Genomic DNA, 21809 nt, shown 5'->3' with positions numbered 1-21809 from the left:
AAAAAAAAAAAAAAAAATTACATATGGTGAGAACCTTGTCCAACTACAGTAAGAAAGTAGTGTACGGGATCAATGAGAGGGCACACACCAACATCTTCAGCTCCCTGAGTGTTAGGGCAATGTCGTCTTTTTGTACTTTCTATCTTTGGGCATTTTGTTAGCACAGGACTTTCCCTATAAAAAATTACAAATATATACTACCACCAACACACACCTATATTATTTTTAGTAACTAAATCCCTCTTTAATTCATCATACTACTAGAAAAAATCAAGGCCAGCTCAGCCCTAATCAAGGCCAACCCCACACGGTTAGGGTCAATCAGGGACGAACTGGGTTGGTTTGAGCCGAAAGGGTTGGGCCTAGGCAGAAATATCCCATCCGAACCTAGGGTTGGGCTGGGGTTTCAAAAAAAAAAAAAAAAAAAAAAAAAAATGGAAAATAAAATTAAGAAAACTGAGTCTAATGACCATGTTGTTTCTCTTATAATAAGATCACTCATTGTCAAACAACATTAAAGAAAATTCTTATTTACAGCCAACATTCAAGTATTGCCTCTTGTAAATCAAGGAAAACTACATCCCAAAGTTCTAACAATAAGTTACTCAAGACAAGGGAACATCATTCAAGAAAATGCTTAATTTCAATGAGTGCAAGGAAAGAAATGACACGAGTACCACTGATGAAACCTAGGCATGGAGTTTGACAAAGTGCTCCTAAATGAAGTTTGTAACCCAATTCATCAAATACCAGCTAGTTGTGGTTTTAGCAAACATGATCCTGAAGGGTCCTGTAACAGAGCTGGTTTGTGCATATAGTACCAGTAGAGGAGCATATTGACAAGTAACAGGAAAAGAAGGCTACATTGACAAGCATGGCTTCAGTAACAATTGATTACTACTTTTGCACTCAAAATGCAGCTCCTGTTATTGCCAAAAACCTTTGTAAGATCAATAATGATCTCTACTATACACGTCACAACTTTAAGATCCAACTGCTGTATTTTCTCCCCTTGTGACATAATGTACAAGGAAAGAAGAGAAAAGACTACGGAAAGTGGATAAAGACCAACCTAAAAGGTGATTCAGAAACTACAGGGTGGTTTAATTCTCAATAAATTGTCTAACGAAAAGGTTCTTTGAACTCATAAACATTTAACCCTCCAGAAAAGGACTGGTAGAACTCAATATTACCTAGTAAAGCCAGGTTTATAGCCAGAGATCCAAGTATGCCATGTTTCATATCACTTACTAGCCCAAGGTTTAACCAATTATGTCAGGAATAACCCAGGACTTTACTAATTATATAAAATTCAGCACTCAACTAGCAAAGCTAAGTTAGAAACTTATATGCATGGTATGTTATATGCCAAATCAATTAATGCAAAAATCTATTATGCAACCCCGCACTCTTCCTTTCCCAACACACCCTCTCTCATTCCAGCAACTGATAACCCATTGACAGACCAACCATCACTAGACACAATAAATCCCATTTAGGATTTTCCTCTCAGCAAACGGATCTACCATTTAAAGCAGGGATATTTGATAGGTATCAAAGTCAGTTTTTCATTAGACAAAATATGCTGGTTTAGATATTTCATTTTTCTGCAACAGATGAATTTAGTAAATTCACCTGGAGAACAAATACAAAAAAACGAAAATACTTTCCAGAGTAAAATAAATCCAACATCACCATGCATCTTTTTTAGCATTGGTTAACAGATGAATTTAGTAGTTTCCCCAGGAGAACAAATAAAACAAAGAGAAAATACTTTTGCAGTGTAAAACAAATCCAACACCACCATGCATCTTTTTCAACATTGATTTGTAACAGCAAACACATAGAAAAGTGTAAACATTAGAATGTAAAATTTGAGAGAGGGAGAGAGAGAGAGAGAGCAGCTCAATTAAAAGGAAAGATCAACTTGATGTAATTATAGGTAAAAAGCATGATAACAATTTCCCCCACAGATCAGAAATGATAAACAAAGACCTGCAGATTTCCCAAAGCATTTTGCGCACGATGATCTGCCATTGAAGCTTCAAAATCGATATAGAAAAGGTAGTCAAAATACCTGCAACCAAAAATAATCACTAAGATCGTATTGAAGGATCTCATCTCACATAGAAAGATCAACTTCTCCAAACTTGGAAGATTGTTCTATTCCAAATTGTACTAGAGGCAACTAGAAAGAAGCTTGATGATTAAATAGAGATTTTTTGTTTAGTTATTGCAGAATTAAATCTCCTCCCAGACCCTGCAGTAGTGGGAGCCTCGTGCACTGGGTTGCACTAGTTATTGCAGAATTAAATCACAGATTGAAAAGTACTTATTGGATATGCAACTCTTATCAGCCACATAACAAGGAAAGTAAATTTTTTGAAATTTTGCACGGTAACTACTGGATACCTGTGTGCCAACAACACCAACGCCAACACTTCTATCTTCTTTATACAGCACACAAGGGGGGAAAACAGAGGCTGGGGGTGATATCACATTATATGCATACATGATACATCACAACTATATATTTGTAAACTGGTAAACTAATGTCATACACATGTCTATTTACATGATTTAAGGAATCGAGTGCTGATCGATCGAATTGGAATCGGATGACTTCCGATCTTGATAACAGCTGGATTGTAATCGAAATCAGCCTCGCTTACTTCAACCATGAGTACTTATTTATTTAGTTATTTTGTTAAGTATCTTGAGCATTTAACCCTTCAAACTTCAATATTCTTGTTATTTGGGCATGTCTAGAAAAATAGGTGGACAAGAACACCTAATTTTGCCACAGTATTTCAGCCTTTTTGACCATTGAATATGTAGGGAACAGTCTAGATTGACCACATGTAAAATTCCAACCCCAAACTTAATCATTAACCCTCCAGTGTGTGTTCATGCATCCCAACGTAGTCTACGCATCTCTGTACACCATTTTGGTAGTCCTTAATTTTTAAACACTTTTGTTTTCCATGAGGCTAACTCCTTTCGGCCTAAGACGTGAAATGTGAGTAGGGGACCTCACGGTCAGCCTGTCCAAAAAATTTCAGTCCCGTGAACTAATTTGCCATGTGATAGATATTGGCGCTCATCACCTATTTTCTACATGTGTCCATTCAGAGAAACCAGACCCTTGAATTTTTTTCATTTGGCCAAACAAAACTGTCGGCATCTGCTCCAGACAGTTTTTTGGACAGGAAATACCACTAGAATCAAGATGAACTCTAGATCATCAATTACCAACATTATATGGCTTTGGTAAATGTTTTCTGTTCTTTATTTTTGTTAGCCAAAAATTTTCACACTATACCCTAGCAAAGTATAATATGTACTTATTGCAGGGTAGCTTATATGTTGTCCAACTATGGTATTTTAGATTCTGAACCAAAAGAAAATGGCACTCACTTGGCACTCCCAGTGTTAGAGTCATCAACGACCCTCAATGGCTGCTTTCTCTGTGGTCGGCTTTCAATCTGTAGTTCCATATAAAGGAGAAGATAATTATTGAAGCTTGCCGCCTACAGGATATAAACAAAACCAAAATCTAATTCAAAAGTTACCTTTGTCAAATTAATTTCCCGCATAGCAAAGACTGCCAAGGCTTTAAATATTACTCCTGGGCCTTCTTCTAGGGTGAAGACAATGCTTGTCTGTAAAAGGAAAGGGAAATTACTGCTTTGAAAGGTCTAAGTAAAAATATAATGTAATAACAGGGAGAAAAGAAGCAATCTTACCTTGAAGGGCCGGACAGTACTAGGAATTATAGGTTCCCTTGCCAGAATCAGAAAACGGGTTATATTTTGAGGATCATCCTGTCCAGTGCATTATGCAAGAAAATCAAACATCATTAGCTATGAACAAGACAACACAGCTTTATGAGAAAAAAAAAAAATAATAATAATGCTTAAATTTCACTAGATTACTTAAATATTGCACCCAAAACATATGGGAAATATCAGAATTCATACAGGACAGATAATAGTTAGTCTTTCTTTCCTTCAAACCCCTTGTTTTACCCATTATCCATGATCTCTTGATACACTCAAATAGCACAGTACCTAGACACAATACTGGATGGATGCAGCTCCAACCACATCCAGGATTTTGAAAACCAGAAGATATAAAACATTCAGATTCAATTAGAAAACCATTCAATGCTATAACTTGATAGATAGCTTCCTGTGTAGGACAAAGCTCACCTCTGTCCACTTCTAACTATTATCCCACTATTCCACTGTTAAAGCAAAGAATCACAAGTTACATAGAAGGCTCCGTCTAGTTGCAAGTAAAGGGAAATTTACAGAATTGAAATTAATTTAAGAGAGAAAAAATGGAACTTTTTTAACTGTGATTGCGTAAATAACTTGAAACCTTGCCAATTATGGTAATTAAATTATTCAAATAGATTCCTTATCCCCATCATATTTTGCTATTCAAATCCAAGAAGTTTGGCTGAAACTGAAATAAAATAAAATTACCATATGTAGTAAAGCTTTTGAGCAAGTTACACAAGGTAATGATCAAAAAGTTATTCACCCGAATTTTTTTTATCAAAAGTTGATCAATATGGAAAGACAACTGGGGTTCTGGGATCGATAGGCTCAATCACAATAATTTCTATGAGTAGGGTCTACGGATTGCTACAATATAAAACTAGGGGTTATAGAGAAAGTTGGTAATTTGGACGTTGATGTAAAAGTAGGGTCTGAAGTTTATGAACTATGGAATAAAGGGATCATTTGAACTGCAGCATATATAAAGGTCTGGGATATTAGATTTGCAGAGCGGCTAAAGGATATGAAAATGTACGCAATCTTTGAAACTAGCAATGAAGGCTAGTGGTTTTTATGGCTGGATATGATGATTAGTTATTGGGTTTATGATGTGGTTGTATCATATTAATAAAATTATATTATGAAAAAAAAAAGGCCAAAATAACAGGCAAATAGAGAGGAGGGCAATAGGTTGTATAAACCAACCTTTTCATTACTAACGGAATCACCTCTCTTTTCAACAATTTCAACAATTAAAAAAAAAACCCACAGATAGATAAGCAAGCCATGGGAATAGCTGACAAAAACCATACCTGTATTTTTTCTGCAAGTTTGTTAAGCCCATAGATCTCAGCAGCTTGAGCACTTGCAACCGCTCCAGTATCTGTCAGGCCACTTGCAGCTACAAACTGGCCCAAAAGTTCTCAGAGTAGTAAGCACAACAACCTCAGGCTATAATGTAGTTAAACTGAAGCAATTATGGAAATAGACATTGATACACAACCTGAGCAGCACCAGCGGTATCATCCACACTTTCTCTGACAACACCCAACTTGCTCAATGTATTCTCACATTGAGCAAGCGCCTGCAAAGCAATTTCAAATTGTAAGAACACTTCAAGTTCACAATGAAGAAGATGTTTATTTAGTAGACTCTGCCTAAGGTGGGATCCACACAATAGGAGCATGTACTCGTATAAGCTAGCCATCGAATGTTGAAGACCAATCAGATGGACTGCAACTTAATATGATCCAATCTGTGAACCATTTACCCAACCATAACATAATCTATTCATTCCAACTCCAACAGTTAACCCCAAAATAGCTCTTTCAAGAGACGGGGAAAATCTGATGGGACCAATATCAAGCTAAGAGACATCCAATGACTTCCATAACCTTCAGAACTTGGACAGCCAAGATTGAGAGGCTGCTGTTGCAAGCCTCAGATCATATTCTGGGATACAACTAAGCTGTATTCTACCAAAATAACTTGGTCTCCTCTTTCAATAGATGGAAGAATTATGGGGGAAGAGGAAAGAAAAAATGACTAACTTGGGGATGGCTTAAAACACGTTTTAGCTCCTCCTTTCTCACACCAGGTAGTCCCAGAAGGCAGTGGTTAACAGCTAACTGCACCTCACCCACAATATGCAGCCTATGGCAAAGAAGTAAATCATAATTACGATGGATGCTCCCACCTAAGGAATTCTCAATGGGGAGAACCGCTTTATCAACCAGCCATAATTCAACTGCCTGCAAACATGAATCAATTATATTAAGCTGAAATGACGGGAATGTATTCAATAGTGCAAGCCCTGCTCAGTGGCATCTAATTGAACCTTGAATGCATCTTCAAACTGATCACAAGGAACAGTCTCACACTGGGGATATGCTTTGAGGGCAGCAGCCTGACTATATGCACCTGGTACCCCCTGCATCAGTTTACAAAACAAATGTAACAATCAAAAGCAACTGAAGGCCATTGTAATGCAATAGTGTAAAAAGAACAGCATACCTGATATGCTACGCGCACCTCCGAGCCATCGTTTGCTGAAGAGGAAAGATTGGTTCCAGATAATGGTCCTGTTATTCATGAAATGATCAAAACATTGAATTGTAAATAAATAAAGGTTCAATAAATATTAGTATCCTTATATAAAAATGCAAGCATTTGATCACCGATACATATGAAAAGTGCTTCATAACCATGAATGAGATATGGTGAAAGTTCATTAAAGAATTCATGGCAATGACGATAAATCAAAACTCAAAAGACAGCCAAGGGGATCCCTGCTCTTTCTGAAGATTCAGATAGTATATGAACCAATACCAACATAAAGATGGCAATTTGCTATTATGGTTTGTAATGAAGACCAGGATCTGAAACTTGTCTCCATCCAACAACGTACCATTATTAAGATTGACTACCAGATGCAACCCCCTCCCCCCAACCCACCCACCCACACACACTATTTCATACTTGGCAAGACTAGGAGACAAGGCATACCTTGATGCCCAAGCTGACGAATTGTCTTATGTTTCACGGAAGCCATGCTCAGATATATAACTGTAACATGGAAGACATGCCTAGATATGCAAAAATAAATGCCTGTAATAAGGCACTTTCCTTGCACACATTGGCTCACCTTGCTGTCAATGCCAGCTATGTTCTATTTCCTAGTAAGGTGTAATTCTCAGACAACTCTTGGTGTAAGACTATAAACACCTCCGGTGGCAGGGCATATCTCATAAACTCCATATACTACGGTAGTATGAATTAATCATGATATGATTTTTTCAAGAACTTTTGCCATTGAATAACGGTAAAACTCCTATCTTCGGCCGACAACCAACCATAAACCACCCTTTATAATGACAGTCAAACCAAGAAAACATGGAAGACCATTCAAGTGATTATACATCTACATTCCACCTTACCAAACTACATACATAAAAGAGAGAAAGATCTTACCAAACTAACAGATAAAAGCCTAATAAACTGGACTAACATGTCATGGTGTTTAGATAGGATTGGCAGAGAAGTAAACTCATATAGAAGGCAAGTATTTACATATGATCGTTAGAGAAATAAACTCATATAGAAGGCAAGTAGTTATATAGGATTGGCTGAGAAATAAACTAATATAGAAGGAAAAAACGATATCCTCTTCACAAGCCCATAGCTTGTCTAATGGAGAAGAACCCAGCAAACAAGATCTCTAATACCACAGACAGATTTCAAGACTACAAAATTCACAAAATTACAACAGAAGATCATAATTCATAAATGAATCATGAACTTGGTCCCTGACATGGTAAGTACATTATATTAAAATCGTAATGGAAAACGACAAAACCATTTCTACCCTTAAAAAAATCAAAGAAAATAAAAAATAAACTTAAATAATGGAGAAACAGATATAATATAACCCACTTGGAAGAGAGTTCATATCCTTTTGTGATCTTCTAGGCTCATTATTTTCATACTGATCAATCAACCGCTGTAATTCAACCGTTGGCAACGCCCGATTCTCTTCTTCAGTAGGCTCTGTAGCCAGAAGAGCAGACAAATCTCCGGAAACACCAAAACACCTCAATTTACAGCTCCTCTCAGTGTCTCTCTTCCAATTCAAAGCAAACCAAGGACGCCTAGAGCCTGAATCTCCCCTACCCACGTGAGGAACATAAGATCCCCAAACAGCAAAAGCCTTAGAAGCCATTACAGACAAGTGTTGGTTCACAAAATGCAGTTTCAGACGAAACCTATCTCAATGGACTAATCGAGAGACTCGATGGTGTTTCTCTTTCTCATTCCAGAGAGGAAGAACACAACTCAACCCCGTACGGCATTTCCCAGAGAGCAAGAATAAATGGCAGAGAAGTCACGGCTGGTGGAGTGGGCTTTTCGGTTGAAGACTATGCCAGATTGGTGTCAAGAGACTGAAGACTCGAGAGATGGACGATTCTTTCATTTGGGTAGAAAGAGATTGACGATTCAAGGGCAAGAAAAGAAAGAGAAGTAGGTGAACAGATCCTTGGCGACACGTTTTCCCTACCAGATAGCGTTCAGCCGTTCATCATTTCATTGTTCGAGGTTCGGAGTATCTGTTACCAAAGAAGTAGTTTGTAGTTTCTAACCACCACAAACGCGATCACGGCGTTGAAATGATTTTTCATTTTTATTTTTTGATATATTTTGTTTTAGTTTTAGGTAAGGAACGTTGGAATTAAGGGTGTCACCCGATCGAGCCCAGTTGGGCTTGAGTTGCTTGATCACTTGAAAGCCTTGTATCGTGAATATCCATTTAAGTAAATAAGTCTAATTTTGAGGGAGCATGGTACAGTTTATAATCGAATTGATCAGTGTTGGACTTTAATCAAGGTTCCTTAAAGAGGCTTTAACCGGACTACAGACCTATTTAAGTCTAAATAAACTCCAAACAGGTTTTAAACGTTTTTATCCTAAAATTCTTTTGCTAAGTAGGTTGAAAGCCTAGAAATATGTGACACAAATCTTTAACAAATACGAGAAATGAAACGAGGTTATGGTCATTTTAAAAAAAAAGAAAAAAGAAAAAGAAATTATGAACCTTACAACTAACAAAACAAAAGTTAATTAAATCAAATCCAATTACAAAACAAATATAAGAAAATTTAATTAGTATTTTACTAGTAGTGGCAAACTAGGTACTTTATCTAGTATTAAAGGGGGTTGGGCTATAATGAGTTGGTTCCAACTAGGCGTATAAACGTGTTGGTTCGATCGGGCAACCAATAGACTGGGTACTTGCATCGTTAACGCCAATTTAATAAACATGTTGGACTTGAACACGACACGTTTATTAATCTAGTCAGTCCAAGTTAAGCCGTAAACATGTCAGCTTGATCAGACCTACTGGTGCAAGCTCAGAATTGACACCCCTAGTTGGAATCATGATTTCAAATATCAATATTGGCCGTACCATATCTGTATTGGCTAAGACCGATACCCAATATCTAATGATCCAGATTAATTGTTCGTATTATTTTAGGGGTAAACAATAAAAAAATATACTTTTTTTTTTCTCAAAAAGCAAGGGCAAAAAAGTGATCGAGACTCACCGATACCAATACCTAAATCTATGGTTGGAATACAATCGGTTTTTTTTTTTTTTTTATTTCTGAAGAGAGATACTTGTATAAATCAATCATTGCATGTTGATAGAAAAAAAATGTATAATTTATTTTACCAAGAAAATTAAAATAATACTACAACTATTTTTTTTTTTTATTTGAAAACAAACAAAAAAGAGATAGGCATTTAGATATTTACAACTTTTACAAAAGTGGCAACGGTTAGTCTACTGTTTGCCAGTGTTGCTTCCGCAATGGAAGCAAAGTGGTTAATCTGGTTTGTGTGAGGTAGAACCCTACACAATACATTGTTCATTGATCTATATACATTCAAAAAGTTATGAACTAAACTGAGAGGCCACAAAAACTTATGCAAATCAAAAGAGAGAAGTTTGATTATCTCTGAGTTGGTCCAAATTTCAGTCACATTCCATCCATATTTTGTTTCCTACCAGTAAATAATCCGTTATTAGTAGCAGTTTTCTGTTTCTTCGTAAAAACCCTACAACCGAACTTATTATATTTCGTTTTGAGTAGTATGCTAGGGTGCAGATTAAAATATTCTCATACTGTGATAATGGTTTGGCAATTGTAATTTGGTCTGTGTGATTGGAGTACTCATATGCATTGGGTTGGGTTTGTGGGGTATATTGATGCATATGGTGCCTATGATGAGATGGCCATTGTGAGGCCGGTCCCAGGATTTTATGTGGGCTTAATTTTCCTTTCCTGAAAATTATGTCATTCCTGTGATCTCAGATATAATAGCAAAAGATAATAAAATGAATGAAGAAGTGATTCCTGTCCTATCGAGATAAACTGTTGGATTTGAAAAAATACATAGCAAGAAGTTGGATAAAGGGACCCCGTAGGGCCGCAGTATTCAAACCCAAAGGACAGGCTGCCCAAATAGAACTCGCATGAAATAAAGAGGTGCCAAAGGGTTTCTGTATCGGAGTTGCAAAAGACGCATGTATTCTCCATAGGGACCCATTTGCTTAACGCATCCCCCGTTAGCAATCTGCCATGGGCAAGTCACCTGAAAAATAATTTAAATTTTGGATGAATTTGGATTTTCCAGAAGATGCGCCACCAATGTGGGCATAGATATGAGCAAGAACACCTGTTGGAAAATCCAATATTATTAGTAAATGTTCCATTATTTAGAAACCTTGCAGCTAGCTTAGTGGTTAGGGCACCCAATTTTAAAAGTTTGCTTTTCTACTGATCTTCCTGCTCCCTAATACGTATAGAGGCAACAGAAGAAACAACATGCAAAGGTCAAAAGGAAACAAGAAGATCTATACTCCAATTGTTGTTGAGGAGGAGGTTACTTACCTTTTTGTTCCTAAGGAATTCAGGAATGGAGGGAAAAGCAGTACCCAGGATTCCTCTCATTGGAGTGACCCATGGTTCCCATTTAATGTCTGTTTGTTAACCATTACCAATGATTTTGGCGCACCATTGGAGTATGCCAGGGAGGACCATTGTAAGACTATTCCAAGGCCACGATCCTTTTTTCTTGATGGTTGTAGGGTGAAATAAACTCCTATTGGGAAAGTATTTACTTTTCAAAATTCTAGCCCATAAGGAATTAGGTTCAGTCATAAGTCTCCAGCCAAGCTTACAAATAAGAGCTTTATTTTGAACTTCAGAAGACTTAATTCCAGACCACCACAAGTTTTTGGTTGGTAGATTTTTTTCCAACTAATAAGGTGAAGTTTCTTGTGGTCAAGATCATCCCCATTCCAAAATCTAGCATAGATAGAGTCTAGCCTTGTCCAGATTTTTCTTGGTAAAAGGAAGGTCGACATGAGGTATGATGGAACTGAGGTGAGTGTCGATTGAATCAAAATAGCCCTTCCCGCAAAGGTAAGGGAATTGGCCTTCCATTGGGATAGTTTCCTACCCACTCTATTAACCAGATGTTGAAGGTAGGGAGTCTTACCGCTATTATGGTAGAGAAAAGTGCCGAGATAGGTAGAGAAGTTGTTCATTTCCGCTATACCCATTAGGTTACAAATTGATCTTCTGTGCTCAAAAGGAACATTAGAATTGAAAGCAATGCTACTTTTGGCAGGATTGATGGAAAGTCCAGATATACTCAAGAACAACTCGAGAATGGCCCTGATTACATTCAAATTCTCCAAAGAAGCTCGACAAAAGATAAAAGTATCATCTGCAAAAAACAAGTCACTTGTTTTTTGGGGCACCTCCAACAATTTTGATTCCTTTGAAAAAATTCAGATCTTGATAACGAGCTAATAGTCTAGAAAGACCTATAGCTAAAATAAACAGAAAAGGACTTAAAAGGCACCCTTGTCTAAGTCCTCTAGAGGGTTCAAAGAGAGAGTAAGCAGAACCCCCTAGTTTAATTGAAAAAGACGAGGTACAAAGGATATAGCTAATTAAGTCACCCCATTTCTCACCAAAGCCTAGGAAGTCAAAAACACCTCTAATAAAGCCCCATTCAACTTTATCATAAGCTTTGGCCATATCCAATTTGAGAGCTACCCACCCTGGATTGGCTTTAGAGGTTTTCAGATAGTGAAAAATCTCCTGGGCAATGATGATATTATCAGAAATTTGTCGGTCAGGAACAAAAGCAGATTGAAAGGGAGAAATAAATCGGTTTAAAAGAGACCGAAGTCTGGTAGACAGAATTTTTGTAATAAATTTATATGCAACATTGCATAAACTAATAGGCCGAAAATCTTCCACATGGAAAGAGTTAGGTGTTTTCGGTATCAGGCAAAGGAGGGTGTGGTTGAGATCACTGTTAGTCAAAACGGGAACGACAAAAAAATAGAGACATACGGTACGGGTTTTAAACAGATTAAAAACGATGAATGGTACGGTTAAAAAAATGGTAAAAAAAATAAGGAATGGCAAATGGATGAAAACGAACGGTACGAGTATTAAAAGTGTAGTTTTAAAAAAAAAAAACAAAAAACAAAAAAAAAGGCAATATACTCATGTAATTTGAGAGATTATTACCTGCATCTAATGTTCTAAATTCTAAACTACAACAACATCAAACATTCATGCATATATCATCCAAATATAGCATCCACCAAATTTTAGATTAAATAGACCTTCCACCAAATTTTGGATTAAATCATGCATAATCATGGAATATTTTAGCAATGCCATATTGCGAAGCCAAGTGAAGTATCATCATAATGCCATATGTTAGCAATTGATTAGATAGCATAATCATAAGATGAGATGGGCCAGCAGATAGATGAGTTGTAGCAGAGCATCAATGAACTCAGAAACTAAGGGCCCGTTTGGTATCGTTTCTGTTCCAGAAACATCGTTTCGTTTCAAAAACGAAAATTTCAGTTTCTGTGTCAAAACGCAGTTTTAAAACGAAAAAATGTTGTTTTAAAATTTCAGATTTTTATCGGGAATTTTTTTTTTTTTTTTTTTTTTTTGTAAAATGGAACGAAACTGGGAAGACGGAACTCCAAAATCAATTTCTTTTTTTCAGTTTTTTTTTCACTCCTCTTTCAATAGATGGAAGAATTATGGGGGAAGAGGAAAGAAAAAATGACTAACTTGGGGATGGCTTAAAACACGTTTTAGCTCCTCCTTTCTCACACCAGGTAGTCCCAGGCAGTGGTTAACAGCTAACTGCACCTCACCCACAATATGCAGCCTATGGCAAAGAAGTAAATCATAATTGCGATGGATGCTCCCACCTAAGGAATTCTCAATGGGGAGAACCGCTTTATCAACCAGCCATAATTCAACTGCCTGCAAACATGAATCAATTATATTAAGCTGAAATGACGGGAATGTATTCAATAGTGCAAGCCCTGCACAGTGGCATCTAATTGAACCTTGAATGCATCTTCAAACTGATCACAAGGAACAGTCTCACACTGGGGATATGCTTTGAGGGCAGCAGCCTGACTATATGCACCTGGTACCCCCTGCATCAGTTTACAAAACAAATGTAACAATCAAAAGCAACTGAAGGCCATTGTAATGCAATAGTGTAAAAAGAACAGCATACCTGATATGCTACGCGCACCTCCGAGCCATCGTTTGCTGAAGAGGAAAGATTGGTTACAGATAATGGTCCTGTTATTCATGAAATGATCAAAACATTGAATTGTAAATAAATAAAGGTTCAATAAATATTAGTATCCTTATAAAAAAATGCAAGCATTTGATCACCGATACATACGAAAAGTGCATCATAACCATGAATGAGATATGGTGAAAGTTCATTAAAGAATTCATGGCAATGACAATAAATCAAAACTCAAAAGACAGCCAAGGGGATCCCTGCTCTTTCTGAAGATTCAGATGGTATATGAACCAATACCAACATAAAGATGGCAATTTGCTATTATGGTTTGTAATGAAGACCAGGATCTGAAACTTGTCTCCATCCAACAACGTACTATTATTAAGATTGACTACCAGATGCAACCCCCTCCCCCCAACCCACCCACCCACCCACACACACTATTTCATACTTGGCAAGACTAGGAGACAAGGCATACCTTGATGCCCAAGCTGACGAATTGTCTTATGTTTCACGGAAGCCATGCTCAGATATATAACTGTAACATGGAAGACATGCCTAGATATGCAAAAATAAATGCCTGTAATAAGGCACTTTCCTTGCACACATTGGCTCACCTTGCTGTCAATGCCAGCTATGTTCTATTTCCTAGTAAGGTGTAATTCTCAGACAACTCTTGGTGTAAGACTATAAACACCTCCGGTGGCAGGGCATATCTCATAAACTCCATATACTACGGTAGTATGAATTAATCATCGTATGATTTTTTTCAAGAACTTTTGCCATTGAATAACGGTAAAACTCCTATCTTCGGCCGACAACAAACCATAAACCACCCTTTATGATGACAGTCAAACCAAGAAAACATGGAAGACCATTCAAGTGATTATACATCTACATTCCACCTTACCAAACTACATACAGAAAAGAGAGAAAGATCTTACCAAACTAACAGATAAAAGCCTAATAAACTGGACTAACATGTCATGGTGCTTAGATAGGATTGGCACAGAAGTAAACTCATATAGAAGGCAAGTATTTACATATGATTGTTAGAGAAATAAACTCATATAGAAGGCAAGTAGTTATATAGGATTGGCTGAGAAATAAACTAATATAGAAGGGAAAAACGATATCCTCTTCACAAGCCCATAGCTTGTCTAATGGAGAAGAACCCAGCAAACAAGATCTCTAATACCACAGAGATTTCAAGACTACAAAATTCACAAAATTACAACAGAAGATCATAATTCATAAATGAATCATGAACTTGGTCCCTGACATGGTAAGTACATTATATTAAAATCGTAATGGAAAACGACAAAACCATTTCTACCCTTAAAAAAATCAAAGAAAATAAAAAATAAACTTAAATAATGGAGAAACAGATATAATATAACCCACTTGGAAGAGAGTTCATATCCTTTTGTGATCTTCTAGGCTCATTATTTTCATACTGATCAATCAACCGCTGTAATTCAACCGTTGGCAACGCCCGATTCTCTTCTTCAGTAGGCTCTGTAGCCAGAAGAGCAGACAAATCTCCGGAAACACCAAAACATCTCAATTTACAGCTCCTCTCAGTGTCCCTCTTCCAATTCAAAGCAAACCAAGCACGCCTAGAGCCTGAATCTCCCCTACCCACGTGAGGAACATAAGATCCCCAAACAGCAAAAGCCTTAGAAGCCATTACAGACAAGTGTTGGTTCACAAAATACAGTTTCAGACTAAACCTATCTCAATGGACTAATGGAGAGACTCGATCTCTTTCATTTGGGTAGAAAGAGATTGCCGATTCAAGGGCAAGAAAAGAAAGAGAAGTAGGTGAACAGATCCTTGGCGACACGTTTTCCCTACCAGATAGCGTTCAGCCGTTCATCATTTCATTGTTCGAGGTTTGGAGTATCTGTTACCAAAGAAGTAGTTTGTAGGTTCTAACCACCACAAACGCGATCACGGCGTTGAAATGATTTTTCATTTTTATTTTTTGATTTATTTTGATTTATTTTTAGGTGAGGAGCGTTGGATTTAAGGGTGTCACCCGATCGAGCCCAGTTGGGCTTAAGTTGCTTGACCACTTAAAAGCCTTGTATCGTGAATACCAATTTAAGTAAATAAGTCTAATTTTGGGAGAGCATGGTACAGTTTATAATCTAATTGATCAGTGTTAGACTTTAATCAAGGTTCCTTAAAGAGGCTTTAACCGGACTACAGACTATTTAAGTCTAAATAGGCTCCAAACAGGTTTTAACGTGTTTATCTTAAAATTCTTTTGCTCAGTAGGTTGAAGGCCTAGAAATATGTGACGCAAATCTTTAACAAATGCGAGAAATGAAATGAGGTTATGGTCATTTTCAAAAAAAAAAAAAAAAGAAAAAAAGAAGAAATTATGAACCTTACAACTTACAAAACAAAGGTTAATTAAATCAAATCCTATTACAAAACAAATATAAGAAAATTTAATTAGTATTTTACTAGTAGTGGCAAACTAGGTACTTTATCTAGTATTAAAGGGGATTGGACTAGGTTGGGCTATAATGAGTTGGTTCCAGCCAGGCGTATAAACGTGTTGGTTTGGGCAACCAATAGACTGGGTACTTGCATTGTGAATGCCAGTTTAATAAACATGTTAGACTTGAGCTCGACACGTTTATTAATCTAGTCAGTCCAAGTTAAGCCGTAAACATGTCAGGCTTGATCGAACCTACTGGTGCAAGCTCAGAATTGACACCCCTAATTGGAATCATGATTTCAAATATCAATATTGGCCGTACCATATCTGTATTGGCTGAGACCAATACCCAATATCTAATGATCCAGATTAATTATTCGTATTATTTTAGGGGTAAACAATAAAAAAAATATACTTTTTTTTTTCTCAAAAAGCAGGGCAAAAAAGTGATCGAGTATCACCGATACCAATACCGAAATCTATGGTTGGAATACAATCGTTTTTTTCTTTTTTTGAATTTCTGAAGAGAGATACTTGTATAAATCAATCATTGCATGTTGATAGAAAAAAATGTATAATTTATTTTACCAAGAAAATTATAATAATACTACAACTATTTTTTTTTAACTTGAAAACAAACAAAAAAGAGATAGGCATTTAGATATTTACAACTTTTACAAAAGTGGCAACGGTTAGTCTACCATTTGCCAGTGTTGCTTCTGCAATGGAAGCAAAGTGGTTAATCTGGTTTGTGTGAGGTAGAACCCTACACAGTACATTGTTCATTGATCTGTATACATTCAAAAAGTTAGGAACTAAACTGAGAGGCCACAAAAAGTTATGCAAATCAAAAGAGAGAAGTTTGATTATCTCTGAGTTGGTCCAAATTTCAGTCACATTCCATCCATATTTTGTTTCCTACCAGTAAATAATCCGTTATTAGTAGCAGTTTTCTGTTTCTTCGTAAAAACCCTACAACCGAACTTATTATATTTCGTTTTGAGTAGTATGCTAGGGTGCAGATTAAAATATTCTCATTCTGTGATAATGGTTTGGCAATTGTAATTTGGTCTGTGTGATTGGAGTACTCATATGCATTGGGTTGGGTTTGTGGGGTATATTGATGCATATGGTGCCTATGATGAGATGGCCATTGTGAGGCCGGTCCCAGGATTTTATGTGGGTTTAATTTTCCTTTCCTGAAAATTATGTCATTCCTGTGATCTCAGATATAATAGCAAAAGATAATAAAATGAATGAAGAAGTGATTCCTGTCCTATCGAGATAAACTGTTGGATTTGAAAAAATACATAGCAAGAAGTTGGATAAAGGGACCCTGTAGGGCCGTAGTATTCAAACCCAAAGGACAGGCTGCCCAAATAGAACTCGCATGAAATAAAGAGGTGCCAAAGGGTTTTTGTATCGGAGTTGCAAAAGACGCAGGTATTCTCCATAGGGACCTATTTGCTTAACGCATCCCCTGTTAGCAATCTGCCATGGGCAAGTCACCTGAAAAATAGTTTAAATTTTGGATGAATTTGGATTTTCCAGAAGATGCGTCACCAATGTGAGCATAGATATGAGCAAGAACACCTGTTGGAAAATCCAATATTATTAGTAAATGTTCCATTATTTAGAAACCTTGCAGCTAGCTTAGTGGTTAGGGCACCCGATTTTAAAAGTTTGCTTTTCTACTGATCTTCTTGCTCCCTAATAGGTATAGAGGCAACAGAAGAAACAACATGCAAAGGTCAAAAGGAAACAAGAAGATCTATACTCCAATTGTTGTTGAGGAGGAGGTTACTTACCTTTTTGTTCCTAAGGAATTCAGGAATGGAGGGAAAAGCAGTACCCATGATTCCTCTCATTGGAGTGACCCATGGTTCCCATTCAATGTCTGTTTGTTAACCATTACCAATGATTTTGGCAAACCATTGGAGTATGCCAGGGAGGACCATTGTAAGTATTCCAAGGCCACGATCCTTTTTTCTTGATGATTGTAGGGTGAAATAAACTCCTATTGGGAAAGTATTTACTTTTCAAAATTCTAGCCCATAAGGAATTAGGTTAAGTCATAAGTCTCCAGCCAAGCTTACAAATAAGAGCTTTATTTTGAACTTCAGAAGACTTAATTCCAGACCACCACAAGTTTTTGGTTGGTAGATTTTTTTGTAGCTAATAAGGTGAAGTTACTTGTGATCAAGATCATCCCCACTCCAAAATCTAGCATAGATAGAGTCTAGCCTTGTCCAGATTTTTCTTGGTAAAAGGAAGGTCGACATGAGGTATGATGGAACTGAGATGAGTGCCGATTGAATCAAAATAGCCCTTCCCGCAAAGGTAAGGGAATTGGCCTTCCATTGGGATAGTTTCCTACCCACTCTATTAACCAGATGTTGAAGGTAGGTAGTCTTACCGCTATTATGGTAGAGAAAAGTGCCGAGATAGGTAGAGAAGTTGTTCATTTCCGCTATACACATTAGGTTACAAATTGATCTTCTGTGCTCAAAAGGAACATTAGAACTGAAAGCAATGCTACTTTTGGCAGGATTGATGGAAAGTCCAGATATACTCGAGAACAACTCGAGAATGGCCCTGATTACATTCAAATCCTCCAAAGAAGCTCGACAAAAGATAAAAGTATCATCTGCAAAAAACAAGTGAGTGTTTTTTGGGGCACCTCCAGCAATTTTGATTCCTTTGAAAAAATTCAGATCTTGATAACGAGCTAATAGTCTAGAAAGACCTATAGCTAAAATAAACAGAAAAGGACTTAAAAGGCACCCTTGTCTAAGTCCTCTAGAGGGTTCAAAGAGAGAGTAAGCAGAACCCCCTAGTTTAATTGAAAAAGACGAGGTGCAAAGGATATAGCTAATTAAGTCACCCCATTTCTCACCAAAGCCTAGGAAGTCAAAAACACCTCTAATAAAGCCCCATTCAACTTTATCATAAGCTTTGGCCATATCCAATTTGAGAGCTACCCACCCTGGATTGGCTTTAGAGGTTTTTAGGTAGTGAAAAATCTCCTGGGCAATGATGATATTATCAGAAATTTGTTGGTCAGGAACAAAAGCAGATTGAAAGGGAGAAATAAATCGGTTCAAAAGAGACCGAAGTCTGGTAGACAGAATTTTTGTAATAAATTTATATGCAACATTGCATAAACTAATAGGCCGAAAATCTTCCACATGGAAAGAGTTAGGTGTTTTTGGTATCAGGCAAAGGAGGGTGTGGTTGAGACCACTGTTAGTCAAAACAGGAACGACAAAAAAATAGAGACGTATAGTACGGGCTTTAAACAGATTAAAAATGATGAATGGTATGGTTAAAAAAATGGTAAAAAAAATAAGGAATGGCAAATGGATGAAAACGAACAGTACGAATATTAAACGTGTAGTTTTAAAAAAAACAAAACAAGAAAAAAAGACAATATACTCATGTAATTTGAGAGATTATTACCTGCATCTAATGTTCTAAATTCTAAACCACAACAACATCAAACATTCATGCATATATCATCCAAATATAGCATCCACCAAATTTTGGATTAAATAGACCTTCCACCAAATTTTGGATTAAATCATGCATAATCATGGAATATGTTGGCAATGCCATATTGCGAAGCCAAGTGAAGTATCATCATAATGCCATATGTTAGCAATTGATTAGATAGCATAATCATAAGATGAGATGGGCCAGCAGATAGATGAGTTGAAGCAGAGCATCAATGAACTCAGAAACTAAGATTTACCACTTGAAAAAATAAAAAAGTGTATGGTGTTTCAGAAAATGCAGAGAGAAAACCAAGAAGAAGGATTTTGAGATGAATATTGAAGAGAGAAAACCAATAAGAAGAAATAAAAATAATAATTCAGATTTTGATTTCTAAAATCTGAAATCTGAGCAAATGACTTCTACCTTTTTTCCGCTGCGCCGCTCTCGAGTCTCGAATCTCAAATTCTAGATTGCTACTCAATTCCGCTGTCAACTGCTACGGTGCTACTTCGACGGCTAGCTACTGGTACTTCTACTTCGACGGTTTGACGGTTCGACTTGGACAGTTCGACCTGCTACTTCACTGTTCACTGTGCGCCTCTTCTTCTCACGGATGTAGGAGAGGACCGACGGAGAAGAAGGGTAAAGGGTTAGGAGGAATGGAGGATGCGGAAAAACTAAGCTCTGAATCACGGTCACCGACGGAGAGGTAGGGACGAAGGGTGACGGAGAGGTAGGGACGAAGGGTTAGGAGGAATGGAGGATATGGGGAAAAAATAAACCCTATCGAACGGCATTCTGTTTTGTTTTGTTTTTTGTTTTTTGTTTTTGCCCTTTCTAAAAAGTAGGGGTGTCAACGGTCCGGGTTGGTGCGGTTTCGGTCCGGTTCCACCAGTTTCGGTGTGAGTTTGGAAGTGATCGAAACCAACCCATTAAGGATTTATCGGTTTCGGCCCGGTGTCGGCTTCGGTGCGGTTTGGGTTCGGGTTGGTACCGGTTTGGATTTATTAGGTTCATTTCGGTTTGGATCGGTTTTTTAAACTGGTATGGAGCCATTAGGAAACAACCAAATGATGAATTGTTGAACTTCGGTTTCTTAAATCGATTTGTAACCGGGTTGGTTTTGGTTTTTGGTCTAGTTTGGATTTGATTTTCCATACAAATGTATACAAAACTATTCAAATTTTGATTTTTTTTAATGAATTTTGAAGTGTTTCGGTTTCTTACCGGTTTGGTTTCGGTTTCGGTCCGGGTTTTGAGCCGGTTTCGGTTTGGTTTCGGGTTCATCCGGTTTTCGGTGCGGTTCGGTTTGGTTTTGGGGTTACAATACTCGAAACGAACCGAACCAATAAGGCTTCGGTTCGGTTCGGTCCGGTCCGGTCCGGGTTGTTATCGGTTCGGTCCGGCCGGTTTTACCGGTTCGGTTTAGGAATTGACACCCCTACTAAAAAGTATGTTTCAATTTTACCTTTAAAAAATGGGTATGTGTTTAAAACATTTTCCCCTTTTTCCCCTCATTGTATAGTAGCATACGAAAAAACGCGTTTTAAACGTACAACAAACGACAACCGTGTTTTAACTAACAATGGTTGAGACCACTGGGGAGAGAGATATCTTCAAAAAAAAGGATGTGATCAATTTGTTTATATCTGGACAGACAAGGTTCTAGAAGTGTTGGAAAAAATATTGCTTGAAAACCATCTGGCCAAGTGCTTTGTATGCCGCAATAGTGAAGACAGCTTTCCTAATTTCACAAGGGGATGGGGGGCCACATGGGAATTGTGGTCATTCACACTTAGGGAGCGGGGGAATAAGCATTCAACAAGGTGGGGTTGTTTGGGTTGAAGGTAGTGAAAACCGAAGCAAAATAGGAGGCAAAAGCCTAAGCTATATCTCCTGGGGTGGTAAGGATTCACCCATCTGGGGAGGAAATGGATTCAATTTTGTTATGGTGACGGGAAATCTTGGACACAGTGTGATAGAACTTGGTATTTCTTTCCTCCTCAAAGATGTAAAGGTGTGGATTTTTGATACCAGAAGATATCCTCAGCTTTTAGAACCCAAGAGAGATCACTCTCGATGTTCCTTAGAGACCCTTGATCAAGTGGAAGGTTGTCTTCTGCCACTCCTGCTGCAGACAATATGTTCCACTTAAGTGTCTCGATGTTGCCAAACACATTCCAGTTCCACTTGTTAAGGAGTCGTCCGAAAGAAGCAAGTTTGGCAGAGAGATAATCATGATCTAAAGAGGACCAGGAGGTAAGACAGAAGGAGAGAAAATCAGGGTGATAGATCCAGGCATTTTGAAAGTAGGAACAATTTTTTTGGTTTTGGACTAGGTTTGGAAATCTCTAGGAAAATTGGGTTATGATCAGACCCAAAGGAGGAAATTTTGGAGAGAGTAGCTCCAGGGAACATAAATAAAC

At 37.5% G+C, this 21809-nt stretch overlaps 2 protein-coding genes across 2 annotated transcripts; both read right to left on the bottom strand.

The window, feature by feature from the left end:
- Positions 1-438: 438 nt before the first annotated feature.
- LOC122058609 (arogenate dehydratase/prephenate dehydratase 1, chloroplastic-like) lies at positions 439-8373 on the bottom strand. Its single transcript, XM_042621240.1, has 10 exons — positions 7719-8373; positions 6300-6367; positions 6124-6216; positions 5837-6037; positions 5290-5370; positions 5099-5194; positions 3747-3824; positions 3573-3662; positions 3418-3485; positions 439-2077 (listed from the first exon to the last, which is right to left on the bottom strand). Exons 1-10 carry the CDS (start codon positions 8002-8004, stop codon positions 1975-1977), a joined length of 1164 nt encoding a protein of 387 aa, XP_042477174.1. The 5' UTR covers positions 8005-8373; the 3' UTR covers positions 439-1974.
- Positions 8374-12925: 4552 nt separating this feature from the next.
- Positions 12926-15344, bottom strand: LOC122059105 (arogenate dehydratase/prephenate dehydratase 1, chloroplastic-like). The gene is made up of 4 exons (XM_042621799.1): positions 14841-15344; positions 13419-13486; positions 13243-13335; positions 12926-13156 (listed from the first exon to the last, which is right to left on the bottom strand). The coding sequence occupies exons 1-4, from the start codon at positions 15124-15126 to the stop codon at positions 12926-12928; spliced, it is 678 nt and encodes a 225-aa protein (XP_042477733.1). The 5' UTR covers positions 15127-15344.
- Between the last annotated feature and the right edge of the window lie 6465 nt (positions 15345-21809).

This window comes from Macadamia integrifolia, chromosome 13, assembly GCF_013358625.1.
Source record: "Macadamia integrifolia cultivar HAES 741 chromosome 13, SCU_Mint_v3, whole genome shotgun sequence".
Classification (NCBI taxonomy): domain Eukaryota; kingdom Viridiplantae; phylum Streptophyta; class Magnoliopsida; order Proteales; family Proteaceae; genus Macadamia; species Macadamia integrifolia.
This window is presented reverse-complemented; position numbering and strand designations above follow the sequence as displayed.

What these genes read in the sequence shown, in the direction of transcription:
- LOC122058609 (XM_042621240.1), bottom strand. Translation starts at nt 8,004, where the DNA reads ATGGCTTCTAAGGCTTTTGCTGTTTGGGGATCTTATGTTCCTCACGTG. An exon ending in AGTTTGAAGATGCATTCAAG is followed by an intron (nt 6,038 to 6,123) that starts GTTCAATTAGAT and finishes TCATGTTTGCAG; the next exon opens with GCAGTTGAATTATGGCTGGT. An exon ending in GTGTTTTAAGCCATCCCCAA is followed by an intron (nt 5,371 to 5,836) that starts GTTAGTCATTTT and finishes ATTGCTTTGCAG; the next exon opens with GCGCTTGCTCAATGTGAGAA.
- LOC122059105 (XM_042621799.1), bottom strand. Translation starts at nt 15,126, where the DNA reads ATGGCTTCTAAGGCTTTTGCTGTTTGGGGATCTTATGTTCCTCACGTG. An exon ending in GGATATGAACTCTCTTCCAA is followed by an intron (nt 13,487 to 14,840) that starts GTGGGTTATATT and finishes CATGAATAACAG; the next exon opens with GACCATTATCTGTAACCAAT. An exon ending in AGTTTGAAGATGCATTCAAG is followed by an intron (nt 13,157 to 13,242) that starts GTTCAATTAGAT and finishes TCATGTTTGCAG; the next exon opens with GCAGTTGAATTATGGCTGGT.